Consider the following 15,451-nt stretch of genomic DNA (forward strand, 5'->3'; position numbering starts at 1 on the left):
TTGGGGTCGTAAACCGTTCACACAGACGTCTGAGTGCGTTTGCATTGAATTAGTAGTTTGAACGACCACACAGAAAATGGACCTCTGTCTGCAGAAGTCCATTCATAATGACCACAAATCTCCTGTTTTTCTTTGTTCATGTGTTTTCTGTGCCAGCGTTGTCCTACAACATCGCCCTGACCTACTACAGCATGAAGAACTATCCGCAGGCCGTCAAATACATCACAGAGATCATAGACCGAGGAATGAGGGAACATCCAGGTGGAATTACTTTCTGCTTTTCTCTGGAAACCTCTTCAGCTCGTTGACTCGTTTGGGTTTCGTTTGTGCGGCAGAGCTGGACGTCGGGGTGAGAACGGAAGGCTTCGACGTTCACAGCGTGGGAAACACTCTGGTCCTGCATCAGTCGGCTCTGATCGAAGCCTTCAACCTCAAAGCCGCCATTGAATATCAGATGAAGAACGGTGAGAAGAACCTCTGGTTCATAAACACGAGGAAAGACGGAACCGTTTCAAAGAGCTTTTCACACGATGCACAGAAATACCTGAACCACCTGAGCTTTTTCTGGTTGTCTTGAGTGTATCGCTGCTCCTCCCCCACTAGTTGCTGCACACTATTGGTCAGCTGGCTGAAAGAAGGATACATAACTAAAGTCATTAAAAAGTCAGAAGTGGAGCAGTTTGCACATTTTCTTTCTAAGAATTTTCAGCCCAGACAGTTTGGGTTTATGGCAGGATACTCGACAGAGCTAGCAACCTGTTATCTACAGAGCTGGAACAATTAATCAAATTAATCATTACTGATTATTGGAATAATCACCAACAGAAAGGATTTTCCATAGTTCTGCTCATGCAGCTGCGTGTTGGTCTTTAATATCTCTTCCAGTGAGAGAATGAGGAAAAAACAAAAAAGACAGAATTTATCTGGGGAAACAAAACTCCTAAATCCTGTTTTTATCCTGAACTAGAATCCTTTCTGACACATTATCAGAGCAAAGCTTAAAGAACGGAGATCAGAGGAGACCTGAATCCCACATCAAACGGCTCCGCCTGCAGGACTTTGTTTCTCTTTCCTTCTCATGTCTGGATTTCCGTTTCAGGAATATTTTCAGAGGTCAAACTAAGAACAAGTTTCAGGGTTCAGTTGATCTTTGCTGTGAGAATTTGGGGCAGAAGTTTTCTAGAGTCCGACGCTCTGACGAGAGTTGGATAGTAACTAGTTACATTTACTCAGCTACGTTTACTTGAGTCACCTTTTAGAAATAAATAAATTACTTTTAGGAGTATTTTTACTACACTGTACTTTTTATGTTTAATTGAGTCATTTTATTACAAAGTGTCTCTACTCTTACTTGAGTAAAATTTCTGGATTTTCTACCAACTGAAGGAAAAATAAACATGTTTTAACAAAAGATTCATCAGACAGACACACACCTGCAGTTTTTAAAGGTTTATACATTTTTATTGAAAGACAATTTTATTTTGTCTGATTTTGTACATTTTTGTTAATTATAAGAATTATTGTCGTTTTGAACCTTAAAATACCAAAATGTACACTTAACTTTATGTTTTGGTCCATCTGGTAATGCAGTTTTTAAACATTAATGATTGTTACTCAGTTCTTGAGTCGACTTTTTACCAAATACGTTTTTACTCTGTCTTCAGGAATTTCTTCAATGACTGCTTGTCACTCTTACTTGAGTAAAATTTTTGGGTTCTTTGCTTTTTGGCTCCTGCAGGGAAAGCAGCTCAGGAGGCGCTGACTGACATGCCGCCGAGATCAGAGGAGGTAACCTTCATCGGCCTTCATCACCGTCTCCCCCTCAGGTCACCGGGTTCAGGTTTCATCTGCAGCGGCCCGGACTCGTTCCTCAGCAGATCAGCATCAGAACATGGCAGCAATGATCAATATATCTTCGTCCCAGGCTGTTATTGAGATAAATTTACTCTATGAAAAAGATAAATGACTAGCCAATGCTGCCCCCTGGTGGTAGTGTTGGACAGCGACAGGAGAAATTCAACTCAAAATGATTTTATTGATCCCAAAGGGAAATTAAATAAATTACATTATAATAATATCAGCGAAATGAAAGATATCTAATCTGAACTGTGGTGAAATATATTAAAACAATAGATCTTAATGTTAAATTTTATTTTGTAATTGTCTGGAATAACTTTATAATTTCTAAAGCTGATACCAAATCTTCACTAAGATATTAAATAGTTTTCATGGAAAGAATACAAATTCAAAAAGAAAGTAATTAATCAAATTATGATATTTAGAAAAGTTTATATCCACAAATGTAAATTTTCATCACTTTCAGCCTTTTTTACGGTTTTGGTTAATAAAATGTAACTATATTTATCCAGGATTTCCATTAATGCAAATAAAAAAGCTGTAAACACAAATGCATGTCATTAAAAGTTTTTAATTTATCATAAAGTTTTTATTGGTTTTGGTACCAATGCATTTATGGAATACTTTATTTCACATTCTGTGTTTTTTGTTTTGTCTTTGTATTTGTAAACAAAGATGTTTTCTCAATAGAAAACAAACATTTCATAAAACAAAATATGATTTTGGAGTCTCCCTCTGGTGTAGAAGTGGTGCACATTTTCCTCCTGTTTGTTGTCTTTAAGAATAGACAAAATAAAAGTGATTTGTGACACATGCCTGTTTATTTTCTGTCATTCTGCAGGAGCTGGACCCCGTGACGCTGCACAACCAGGCTCTGGTCAACATGGAGCTGAAGCCTTCGGAGGGATTTGAGAAGATGGCGTTTCTGCTGCAGCAGCCGTCCTTCCCCCGCGTCACGTTCGGAAACCTGCTGCTGCTCTACTGCAAACACGAGGTACAGAAACTACCAGGAACAAAACGTCTGCCTTGCTACGGTCAGTTTGAATTTATTTCAGCTGGATTTAAAAAGTCAAACATGCTTGGCCAATAATTCCCTTAATAATCATTCAGTTATTGGTCAGCATGTAGTTTTTACTCAATGACTCTGAGAGGAACTTTGCTGGACTGAAATATTAACAGCTGGCAAAAACAAAGCAGTTTTGAGTATGGAAGGATTTTTTAAGAATTGAATTGAGTAATTTCCCTCATATGCAGGGGAGCATTTGTCTCTGAAAACACAAATGAACTCTGCGGCCCGATTCTTTGTGTTCACGTTGTGAATTGTCAGCAGGGAGACGTTGTTGTTTCATTAATCAGGATTAACGTCTCTGCTGGATTTCCTTCTCAGTACTTCGACCTGGCGGCCGACGTCCTGGCAGAAAACGCTCACCTCACCTACAAGTTCCTCTCTCCGGTGAGTTTCCCGTGTTTCTGCAGGAGCCGCGTTTTCCACCGAACGCTGACCGACTCTCTTTACGCTCCCAGTACATGTACGAGTTCCTGGACGCGTTACTGACCTGCCAGACAGCACCTGAGGAGGTACGGCAAAACCATTTACTGATTATTTCAGAGAATAAAAACCCTGAAAGCATCTGAACGTTGAGGTTTGGTGTTCAGCTGCATCTTTTCCTCTGATTCTCTTTCAGGCCTTTAGAAAGTTTGAAGAGATGAACAGCAAACTAACAGAGCAACTTCGCAAGCTGGCAAAGCAGGTGGTTGTTTTTCTTCTGATTGTTTCTGAATCCTTCAACAGAGTGTAAAAGCCAAAAACAATCATGAAATGATGAGAATAGGGTTCTCATAATGCTACGAGAATACATCATAATAACGTGAGAAAAAAGTTGTTATAATAAAAGATTAAAGTCATAACACCAGAATAAAGTTGTTAAAATATGAGAAAAAAAGTCGTAATAATACCAGAATAGTTATAATTTTATGAGAATAAAGTCATAAAATTACAGACTAGAAGAAAAGCTGAGGTAGCAGAGTAGAAGTCAGAAATACTGCCCCCTGCAGGCGGCACCTAGCATCACTTTAACCTGATGGTTTGAACCTTTTTGTGGAAAATGTTCAAAATAAAACCTCACAATTAGACATTAGCATGGAAAAATGTGGCTTTCTGTTGATTTTGAGTTAATTTCTGCAATTGAGGATTAAAACCAACTGGAGGGGCTGACTAATGCAGCTGTTGATCTATGATGGGTTTTCTGCATCAAAGAATCAAATCAGTCTTCAGACTGAGACGCTTCTTTATTCTTTGTAAAACATCTCAAACTCAGTCTGATTGGATGGAGAGCTTCTGTGATCCAATAATATCTAATCAGATGTTAAAAAAAGATTTTTGTTTTTATCTTAATGAAAGGGTAAAGAAGCAACAAAATAAACTTAGAAACGAGTTTAACTCGGTCTGAATCTGGTCCTTGCTCAGGTTCAGGACACCAGACACATTCGAGACGACGAGTCCCAGAGCAAAACGCTGCACGACTACGACATGATGCAGGAGAAGTGAGCACCGTCACACCGCTACAAAACACCACCAGACACTGCAGAGACACAACATGTTACCAGTTTCAGTGCAAATACCTTAGATTGTACAAAATTAGACAAAACTGAGATACAAGTCACTTTTCTAGAAGTTATAGGAGCTTGTTTTAAGTTGGTAATTTCTTGATATTTCCATTAGCAGATTATTTCACTTAGAACGAGACATTTTTCCATGTTAGAAGTGAAATAATCTGCCAATAGAACAACTAACTTTTTCATCAATATCAAAGAACTTTTTAATTAAAACAAGCCTGGATATTTTGCCGAAACGTTACTTATAAGTTAGTTTAGTTTTATTTAAAGTCTACTAAGATATTTGCACTAGAAACTGGACCAAAATTACCTGGTGATATTTTGTTTTTGCAGTGTAACCTTTCTAAGCCTAACATCAACACAGCAGCTCGTGTTTAACTGATGAAAAGCAGAAAATTTGTTTGTTTTCTGCTGATTTCAGTGAAATGTTGTGAATTATTTTGGTTGTGCTCTCAGGTACGTTGTGGCTCTGATGGCGCAGGCGAAGATCTACTGGAACCGCGAGAACTTCCAGATGGTGGAGAAGATTTTCCGGAAGTCGGTGGAGTTCTGCAACGACGACGACACCTGGAAGCTGAACGTGGCTCACGTCCTCTTCATGCAGAACAAGTACAAGGAGGCCATCAGCTTCTACGAGCCCATCGTCAAGAAGCACTACGACTCCGTGAGTAACCATGGCAACAGCAGGGGGCAGGAGGTGTAGCGCTGGGGGGCGATGACGGCCTACCTTTCTGTCCAGGTGGAGCACTGCAGCATTCAGGAGTGTCGCTGCAAATGCAAACCTTCGGTAAAATCCAAACCGCTCCTCTGCAGTGTTTCCTCCTCTGACTCCTTTACGGCTTTGCTTGCTGTGTTTCTTCTGCTTCCTGGGTCCAGTTCCAGATCCGCTGCACCAGGACAAAATAATTAGACACAAATTCAGATTTTTCATCTGGGTTTTTAGCCGTTTACCTTCCAGTCGGGTTCAGGTCCTGAGAGTTTGCGGCGCCGTTTGTAAAGTTACACAATCAAAAATTAACAGGAATAATTAATGTGGATTATTTATCCTCCAATAACAGGGAAGAAATTAGACTTTTCAAAAGTCACATTTTCACCGGGTTATTTATTAATTTGTACATTTTAAGCTAATTATTTAGTTGGTAAATAAAATATTTAGCTTGAAGCCAGATATTTATTTCATTCACTAAAAGTTTAGTGAGTGAAATAAGTTCTTACTAAATATTTACTAAATAAGTAAATATTCAGCTCCAAACTAAATACTTGGTTAGCTAACTAAATATTTAGCTGTCTAGCTGAATAATTAGCTCAGTGTGTGTGTGTGTGTGTGTGTGTGTGTGTGTGTGTGTGTGTGTGTGTGTGCTGTAGATCCTGAACGTGAGCGCCGTGGTTCTGGCCAACCTGTGTGTCTCCTACATCATGACCAGCCAGAACGAAGAGGTGACAATCTGCTCCTTCATATTTATATTTTTTACAGGTCAAAGGTCATCAGGATTAAAGACGGACAGGAAGGAGAGACATTCAGCGCTCTGCTCTGCCTGCTTGTCTCTCCAGATAAAAACACGTTTATACTTTTTTTATACAAGCAGCCAATCAGTGAATTGCTGACAGCTGAATGTCAATAATCATTAATAATCATTAATAATCATTAATGATAATAGTAAAATAACCAGCATGGTGAGAAGCCATGCCATTAAAGTTTTTTCTTGCTAATGCATTGATCGGCTCACTTTTTCCATTTGATGGTTGTTTCCAGGCTGAAGAGCTGATGAGGAAGATTGAGAAAGAGGAGGAGCAGATCTCCTACGATGATCCAGACAAAAAGGTTTTCCACCTCTGCATCGTCAACCTGGTCATCGGGTCAGTGTGGCGGGACTTTATGACGAAGCAGGAATAATATTATGAGTTATTAAAGATCATTTAAAAGATCAGTGAATGCCCAGCTGGTCATTTCTGCTGAATGTTGTTTTAAACTCGTTTTCTGAACCGTTTTTCAGGACGTTGTACTGCGCCAAAGGGAACTACGACTTCGGCATCTCTCGAGTCATAAAGAGCCTGGAGCCTTACAACAAGAAGGTTCATCATTTTAATCTGTCGTTTCCTGATGAACTCACCCAACTGCCCTGCAGGGGGCGGTAGAGCCAAGATTACCGACATAAAAACCTACAACAAAGAAGAACGTCCAGAGCAGAGCTAAAGCAGTGCTGGGCTGTGGATTCTCCAACGTTTACACAGTTAGCTAGTTTCTCCTCATCATCAGGTTTAGAAGTTCAAAGGAAACAAAATCAGGACAAATAAGATTAATGTGGAGAAACTCAAATATGTGCTTCACTGATCATGTGCAAACTGTGGATAGAAACACATACGTTATCCGCTGTTTCCAACGGTAACAGAAACTTTCTTCCAACCAGGCCGCATAAATATACAAAAAAAAACTCAAATCAAAAATGACTATTTGCTTAAAATTGTTATTAAAAATCTGTCGACTTCTAAAATATTTTCAAGTAAGATAAATCATTTCAGTCAATGTAACTGTGTGTTTAGAGGTTGATCAGATTCCTGCTCCACCTCTAAATACAATAAAAACTTCTGCAGGTCCGGTTGTTTTCCAGCTTAACTGAGCGGCTCTGCAGGACTCGGCGGTTCTGGTTGGGATCTTTGATCCGATCCAGATTCTGTTTGCAGCTGAGACCGCTGAGCTGCAGCTGGAAACACAACCATCAACTCAGGAATGTGAAGTCAAACAGGAAAACTGGCTTCACTCCAGACAGATGCTTATTTTTAAAGAGTTTAGTTACAAAATGTTTGAAACAATGACTTAATTTCTGGTTGTGTGTGTGTGTGTGTGTGTGTGTGTGTAGCTGGGGACAGACACATGGTTCTACGCCAAGCGTTGTTTCCTCTCGCTGCTGGAGAACATGTCCAAACACATGGTCATGCTGCGGGACGCCATGGTGAAGGAGTGTGTTCAGTTCCTGGAGCACTGCGAGGGTGAGCCGCAGTTACACAACACCAGATACACAACACCAGATACACAACACCAGATACACAACACCAGATACACAACACCAGATACACAACACCAGATACACAACACCAGATACACAACATCAGATACACAACACCAGATACACAACATCAGATACACAACATCAGATACACAACACCAGATACACAACACCAGATACACAACACCAGATACACAACACCAGATACACAACACCAGATACACAACACCAGATACACAACATCAGATACACAACATCAGATACACAACACCAGATACACAACATCAGATACACAACACCAGATACACACCTGGAGCTACACACACTGGAGGTTTTAGGATCATTTACTTTTCTGTTTGGTTATCATTCTACAAATGAACCGGATTTCTGGACAAACGGACTGGAGTTGGTTTAAAGCGAACTAAACAGGACTGGTGGGAATGAGCCCTTAGACTCTATAGGCATCGCTGCCTCAATTAAAGTCAAAGGTCATGTTAAAAATGGCCTCCCTGGGAGAGTTTCAAGACCAGAACCACTGCTGACCCAAAAGAACATGAAACTCATCTAAATTTTACCAAAAACATCTTAATAATCCCCAAGACAGATGAGACAAAAGTGAACTTAAAAAAAAAAACATTTCAGAAGCAGATTATAAAATCTCCAGTAATGCACGGTGGTGGCAGTGTGATGGTCTGCTGCTGCCTTGCTTCCATCGAACCATTTAGGTTCATAAACAATAAGAAAAAGTTGGTTTAGGTTGATTCTTTTCTTTCATAGATAAGATTATCATTTGAGAACCAGAAGAAAGAGGAAGCACCGATTCGTAACCTTTTCCTCCCTGTTTCCTCCCCTTTTCTTCCATTTCTTTTCCTCCCCGTCTCCCTGCAGTTTACGGGAAGGCGGTGCCGGCCATCATTGAGCAGCCGCTGGAGGAGATCAACGTCCACATTGGAAAAAACACGGTGACGTACGAGGCGCGGCTGCTCAAGGCGCTGTTCTACGAGGTCACCGGCTGGAACAAATGAAACTTCAGCTCTTCTCCCTGCAAACAGCGACGATCTGAACTGTTTTTTAGCTTTATACTCAGACAAATAAATATAAAACTATAATTTATAAAGAACAAACAGATATTTATGATAATAAAATACTCTTTTCAAATACAGATGCCTGGAGGTTTTTAATTGAAATTAGTTTCACGTTGGAGGAAATTCTTGCAGGTTTTTACTGCTTAGCTGCATAAAACACAACATTTAACAAGATTTTCTGTCTGTAAAAACAGAAAATGTTTTCTGGAGTCAGAAAACTTCTGACAAGCAATAATTCAAAGCGAAGTGAATAAAATGGGTCAAACTTGGCATCAGTTCATGCAGAAATTTAGTAACAATCAGGATTATTTGTCATATGAACTTAAATCTATCACAGACACAAATAGTTTTTATTCTTACAGGGAACGTGTGTGTGTGTGTGTGTGTGTGTGTGTGTGTGTGTGCTTTTACATTAGCTGAACTTAATCCAGTTTTACCACGAGGATAAAAACACAAATTTCCAGCATTTTTTTAAACATTAACATTAACAACAGGACAGTCTCTTCAGGTCAGCGGCCTCTTCGTTATGTCCTGCTCTGTCAGGTGAAAGTTCAGGTATCCTCCCAGAGCGCCCACCGCCACCGCCGTCATGTGACTGGAGCAGCCGTCTGGAAACACAAACCACATCACAAAAACACTTCCAGCTTTTATTTATCGGAGCTCAATTAGTGATGGGACACTCATCAGATAGGTACTTTTTAAATAACAAAACAGACAATATTTTCAATTCAAAAACTTTTTCTACTGCTAAATTATTGAATAAATCAAAATATGAGCTCAAACATAAACATATTTGTTGTTTTTGATCTTATTTAGTTTTGATCTTTACCAAACTTTAGCTTCTGGGCAGATTCTGTTTTGCAAACCTACAATACTTCTAAATACGTAAACAAACTTCTAGAATGTTTTTCTTACTTTTATTCTCTACTGAATAATTAATATTTTCATAATTATTCGTTTAGCACAAATTCTGCCTCATATCTTCTGATTTTGGTTGCCTATGCTATGTTAGCTTCACGAGCAAAGCAGTCTGAGGAAATTGAGTGGCAGTCAATCAGAGAGAAAATAATATTTTAATAAATTATTTTAACTTGTGTTTCATATTAGTGATTGAGAATAAATTAAAAATTAGATTTCCAGAGTTTCAGGAAGCCTTGATCATCCATGAAGCTTCTTTAGAAATGTGAACTGTGGACGCTGACATTAGCGTTAGCAGCTGAGATGTTATTTTAGCTTCGCTGATATGCTAACTCCTAGCACAACTTGAACACAACTTTTCCAGGAACCAGTCAGATCGTTTGGAAGCAGAAATTAACCCCCAGTGAACCAAAAGAAGCAGCTTTTGTCGTCCGTTGCCTAAACAACGTGTTAGCATTAAAAAAACCTTTTTATCTTATTTCCAGATTTCCATGACCACAAACTGAAATAAATGATGGAAGTTAAAATAGAAGTTGTAAAATGAATAAGTGAAGAATATTTGGGTGTAAATGCTGATAATCTGCTGTTATTTGTTTCTGCTCTGCGCTGGATTTTTACCAGAGAAGGAAACAAACTGACCTGGAAGTATCTTCTCCCTCCGTTTCACTCTCCGGTGAGGCTGCAGCTGCTCCAGCAGCTCATCTCCAATAATCTGCGAGACGAAGCTTTCTGGGGAAACAAATAAGGAAACTGAGATTTCTTAACATGCTGACGGGTAATGATGGGTAAAATTAAACCACTAAACAAAGTGCATACAGTAATGAAAAAAGCTTTTTAACAGAAAGGCGGTTCTGAATGATTCTTTTGAGGAACTGAATCTGAGAAACTTATAAATGCAAAACAAGATCTCACATTTGTTTTAAGTGATATTTCTTCTTACAAACTAACTTATTGTAATAAAATTTTATGCAGATTATACTGAGCATTTCATTTCTGATTTAAAATCACACAGAAAACATTTTTAACAATAAGTTTCTGTTTCAGCTGCACAAATTAAACCAGACAAAGCAGAGCAAACATAGATATGTTTGCTCTGCTTATATATATATATATATAAGCAGAGCATATATATATATATATATATATGCTCTGCTTTGTCAAAGACAAAGATATATATATATATATATATATATATATATATATATCTTTGTTTCCCCAGATATATATATATATATATATCTTTTGCAAACCTACAATACTTCTAAATACGTAAACAAACTTCTACAACTTCTAGAATGTTTTTCTTACTTTTATTCTCTACTGAATAATTAATACTTTCATAATTATTCGTTTAGCAAAGACAAAGATATATATATATCTGTGTCTTTGCAGAGAAACGATGTGAGCTTCTGTGAGCGACAGCAAACTCTTTTCAGAATAACGTCTTAAATTGGTTTTACTTGGTGGCAAAACATTTTCATCAGCTTGTTTTCAAATATCAATATATATATATATATATATATATATATATATATATATATATATATATATATATATATATATATATATATACATATTTATCTCCTTAAACAGATATCAGAATAAGATTAATAATGTTTCTATCGTTCGCTTGTGACAAAAATATTTGAAGCTTAAATGTAACTATCCCTGTCAGAATAACAATAAATCCGATACAGTATAAATTGTCCCAGAAGATATCTCGATTATATTGTTGTTTTCAGACCATTTTCAAGTAATTTAGTGGTAATGGCATAAGAACACATTCTCAAAGATCAATACATTTTCAATTTTATTTGATATTTACACTGGAACTGGAAGACATTTTAAGTATCCCAAATAAATAAACAAAACAACAGAAAATATAATGAATTATAAAGTGTCTGCAAACAAAACCGTCCTTAAAAAAACGGCTTGTTGAGACCAAAGCACCAAACTGGAGACTTTTACTATCCAGTTTTTGGTAGAAAGAGAGAAAAAATAAATTATGCAAATGGAAATTATTGAGCTGGTTTTAGTTTATCATGTTTATCATGATTAATTGATTTGTTGCTTATTGTGAAAATGTAACCAGCTGTTCATATGGGACGTGGCGGCAGATACTCACTGTCCCTCCCAAAACAGCCGACTTCGTCGTCTTGCAGCCTGAGAATGTGCTGCAGCCAGTCGGTTTTATGGAAGCCAGAGAAACCAGCTAACCCACAAATCAGGACTGTCAAAGAAAATAAAAGAGGAGCAAAGTTTTAATTTGTTATTTATTCAAAGTATTTATGCAACAAATTGTTTAAATTAGATGACTATGTAATATAAGATTAAACAAATCCACCAGATTGTGGAGGGAGTGTAGGGTAGATAAAGTAGAAAATCTAATCAGAATTGGACAAAATGTTTCTTGATGCTCACTGTTTTCAATGAAGATGTCGACCGTTTGTTCAGTTAAACCGTTAGCGACGATGTCCTGGTTGGCCTTCATCATGTTGGAGCAGAAAATGTCTTGGTAGTTTTGTTCAGTCATGTTGGCTCGGGACGCTCGGGTGTCGCCTTTCAACAAGTTGTTGCAACCTCTCTGATGAAAATACAAAGTAGTTACAACAATGAAGAAGGTTTGTAGGTTTGAGATGGAAGTGGAGTCCCTCAGGGCTCTGATGTCGGATTACTGGAGTTCACTGTGTACACACTTCTATCAGAGATCAATTAGAATTAAATGTATAGTTTTGTGAAAGACTGTAGACGGTTTTACCATTCGGCCAATCATAAAGTACAGGAGCTGGTGGGACAGGGAGTAATGTGGGCAACCGAAGCGGGTCATGGTGTCCCGGCAGGGCTTGGTGACGATGCAGGGCGTCCCGTTCATCTTCCTGTTCAACCACAAACACACAAACAGATTAAGATTGACTCCAAACTACATAGTTAACATGATTATAAAACCTTCAAACGTATCTAAAGCATTTTGGTCGTACCAGGTCCCCAGCAGCAGCGTTAGGCACTTATCGCTCAGCTGCTCGTCGTAACACTCAGAGGTCAAAGTTGAGGAATAAACCAGGCTGGGATCCGTGGAGCGCCACTCCTGAGGAATCATCCAAAACGTCCAAGTCAGCAGCGGCTCAAACTCTGCAGAGAAACGATGTGAGCTTCTGTGAGCGACAGCAAACTCTTTTCAGAATAACGTCTTAAATTGGTTTTACTTGGTGGCAAAACATTTTCATCAGCTTGTTTTCAAATATCAACCTGGTTAAAGCGTTGATATTTAAACTGAGCGTCAGTTCAGTTAGGAAGTTTGGTTTTCTTAGAGAGTATATATTATTTTTCTACTGCTTCTGAAAAACAGAACAAACACTTAAAAAAACACTCAGACATTTTTTGGAAATAAATCAAAAAATTTTAGAGTCTGTAAAATGAGCCGTTTCAAAAACCTTCAGAATGAAATGTCATAAATCAGCAGACTGTGCTGCCTGTTACCTAGCAACCCCAGCAAAAGCCCAACCTGTTACCTAGCAACCCCAGTAGAATTCCGCCCGTCACCTAGCAACCCCAGTGTTTGAGATAGTAGGACAGAGAAATGTGTTTTTACACATCCAGTAGGAAAATTTGAAGGTTACTATGATAATTAACTGAATCTATGCATACCAGGATTTAGATTCTTGTGTGATGAATGAGATCATGAAGATTTCTGAAGGAGTTTAGTTTCTCTGGCCTTAACATCACAATGAAGCCATTGAATTGTTCCTTTATCTCTCATGGCTCCTAGTGAAAGAAAACGTGTTCTTGGTGTTTGCTGTCTGTTCTGTAACCAAGTAGATCATCCAACTATGTGAATGGATGAAACTCTCCCTATAAAACTGTAAGCTGTGTTCTGATCGAGGCTCTTTCTCCTGACTGAGACCTTGAATAAATACTGATCTAGAATATATCCTTTCTCTGGTTCTGGAAACAGTTTTCCCTCATTAAAGGAAAATTTCCACAACAGTTTGGCGTCACAAACAGAATCCGGCGAGTTGGAGGGCGCAGAGACATCGGATGCATCGGCCAATCTGAGGAGTTTGTCTTCAGTCCACCTCCAAATTGAACGGGGAGTCCGAGGTCTCGTCCCTGCGCCTGCCGACCGACCGGATCCATAAGAACCTCCATTAATTCATCGGGTTAGGACTGTTTCAATCGGGGTTATCTTCTTTGTTTTGATTTTTTGTTGTAGTTTTTTTTCTTCATATCTGCTGCTGACCCAAAGTTAACTGTCTGAAAACAAACATTGGTGTGATTGTTTAGCATGTGTGAAAATCTGGGAACAGAATTCAGAGGTTTCCTGCTTTTTTCCCCAAAAAACATCACAAACATCTAACTTACTGGATTAAATGTTCTGTAATAGAAATGGGTTTGTGTCACGTCATATTCTGACTAAACCTTCTTACTCTGATTCACTCAAAGGAGGAAGAATTATAGAAAAGTTAAATGTATTTGGTCGTTGTTTTCCTGACCTCTGTAGTATTTGGGGTCGTTGAGCCTCAGGGCGGCGACAGCCTTGTCCAGGCTCTGATCGAGGCGGCTGAGCAGAGCAACGGCGGCGGTCCTCTGAGCCCAGCTGACCGGGTCCGTGTGCGGCCAGGTCCGGACCGCTTCCTTCAGCTCGGCTGGAACAAACAGAATAAATCCCAGGTTTCACAGGGAGACGCTGTTTCAGTTTGGACTGAAAACTCTGGGATGGTCAGAGAGATTTTATGACCAGTCCTGTAATAATATAATATTAATATTTACTCAGGGGATCGTGGTATGATATTGAATAACCTCAAATATTTAACTCTGAGAAAAAAATAAATAAGATAGAAAAATGGAAGAAATCTGCAAATTATTTACATATGAAAGATATGTCATATTACCACTGAAGATATTTATTTTTATTTATTGATTGATTAATTTCATAATTTGACCCATGAGGTGCTTTTGCTTCTGTCCAGCACACTTTGTATTTTCTTATAGCTTAAAACCTTCAAGGTGGAAGCAGTATGGGTCCAACTGGAGATATTGAATGAATTACTTACTGAATTATTCAAATAATTATTCCAATAATACAATAAGATGCTGTAATTGTTATCTCATTTGTTGTGTTTACTGCCTTACAAGAATAAATCCGAAAAAGATAGTTTAAATATTTAATTACAATTCTGATTTTAAGTAACTCCTGTGAAGATTTAGGGATTTTTTAGCTGCAGTGATTAAAATAAACAAATGCTGACAAAATCAAACCTCGTGAAAATACCCAAAAGACAAAATCAATGATCGTTTTTGTAATTTTTTTTTTTTTTGGTAAAAGATGAGGAGAATCTCTGCTTCATGAATTAAGATTTTAGTAGTCGAAAGGTTAAAACATGCATAATTGCATTTTTATGCATATTTTCCCCCTGAAGCTGCAGGTTGATCAAGTAAACAGCAGCTGCGCTCCTGCAGACCTACCCTGCAGCATGACGAAGCCCACCGCCCCGTCCAGGTTGATGTGCTCATGCTGCCGCTCCAGGAAGGACACCCCGCGGGAGAGGCTGCCCAGCAAGTCATCGATCATCTCGGCCCGACTGGCGCACAGCGCTGCGCCGAACAGAACCAGCGCCGCGGCCGGTCGGAGCGCCGCAGTCCGCATGATCCTCTGCAGCCTGCAGGCTCCGGGACAGACGGCGAGACAATAACCAGGAGGACAGATGGTCTGGTGTCCTCTAACAGGGGGTGGGTCAGCAGTGACGTCACCCGGACCTTCACATATGGTCGAAATGTTCAGACTCAACTTCCCCAACTCATAATTAAAGATAAACTTTATTTTTTTCTGCGGCTTTAAACTTAAAACACACAAAATAGACAAATTTAAGACCAAAAAGACAATAAAGACATTCCCTGAAATGTCAACATTACATTCAGGAAATAATTAAACTATTAATGGGATTTACATGTGGATGCGATGTCCCAGTTTCC

At 38.8% G+C, this 15,451-nt stretch overlaps 2 protein-coding genes across 3 annotated transcripts in view; one reads left to right on the forward strand and one right to left on the reverse strand.

Annotated features, from left to right (window-relative positions):
- Positions 1 to 8,503, forward strand: part of flr (fleer) — a 13,994-nt gene extending 5,491 nt beyond the window's left edge. The window contains exons 6-19 of one of the 2 annotated variants that reach the window (XM_044099948.1): positions 157 to 261; positions 336 to 464; positions 1,739 to 1,788; positions 2,699 to 2,851; positions 3,245 to 3,310; positions 3,382 to 3,435; positions 3,543 to 3,611; positions 4,325 to 4,401; positions 4,930 to 5,137; positions 5,839 to 5,910; positions 6,227 to 6,330; positions 6,468 to 6,546; positions 7,332 to 7,461; positions 8,367 to 8,503. In XM_044099948.1, coding sequence (XP_043955883.1) covers positions 157 to 261; positions 336 to 464; positions 1,739 to 1,788; positions 2,699 to 2,851; positions 3,245 to 3,310; positions 3,382 to 3,435; positions 3,543 to 3,611; positions 4,325 to 4,401; positions 4,930 to 5,137; positions 5,839 to 5,910; positions 6,227 to 6,330; positions 6,468 to 6,546; positions 7,332 to 7,461; positions 8,367 to 8,503 — 1,433 coding nt within the window. The remainder of the gene's footprint in view (positions 1 to 156; positions 262 to 335; positions 465 to 1,738; positions 1,789 to 2,698; positions 2,852 to 3,244; positions 3,311 to 3,381; positions 3,436 to 3,542; positions 3,612 to 4,324; positions 4,402 to 4,929; positions 5,138 to 5,838; positions 5,911 to 6,226; positions 6,331 to 6,467; positions 6,547 to 7,331; positions 7,462 to 8,366) is intronic. The other variant, XM_044099949.1, reaches the window with a different exon arrangement.
- Positions 8,504 to 8,587: 84 nt separating this feature from the next.
- Positions 8,588 to 15,451, reverse strand: lg19h16orf89 (linkage group 19 C16orf89 homolog). Its single transcript, XM_044099950.1, has 8 exons — positions 14,945 to 15,451; positions 13,972 to 14,124; positions 12,460 to 12,610; positions 12,240 to 12,357; positions 11,903 to 12,065; positions 11,607 to 11,711; positions 10,121 to 10,210; positions 8,588 to 9,171 (listed from the first exon to the last, which is right to left on the reverse strand). Exons 1-8 carry the CDS (start codon positions 15,123 to 15,125, stop codon positions 9,068 to 9,070), a joined length of 1,065 nt encoding a protein of 354 aa, XP_043955885.1. The 5' UTR covers positions 15,126 to 15,451; the 3' UTR covers positions 8,588 to 9,067.

The sequence above is a fragment of the Gambusia affinis genome, linkage group LG19, assembly GCF_019740435.1.
Source record: "Gambusia affinis linkage group LG19, SWU_Gaff_1.0, whole genome shotgun sequence".
In the NCBI taxonomy this organism is placed as follows: domain Eukaryota; kingdom Metazoa; phylum Chordata; class Actinopteri; order Cyprinodontiformes; family Poeciliidae; genus Gambusia; species Gambusia affinis.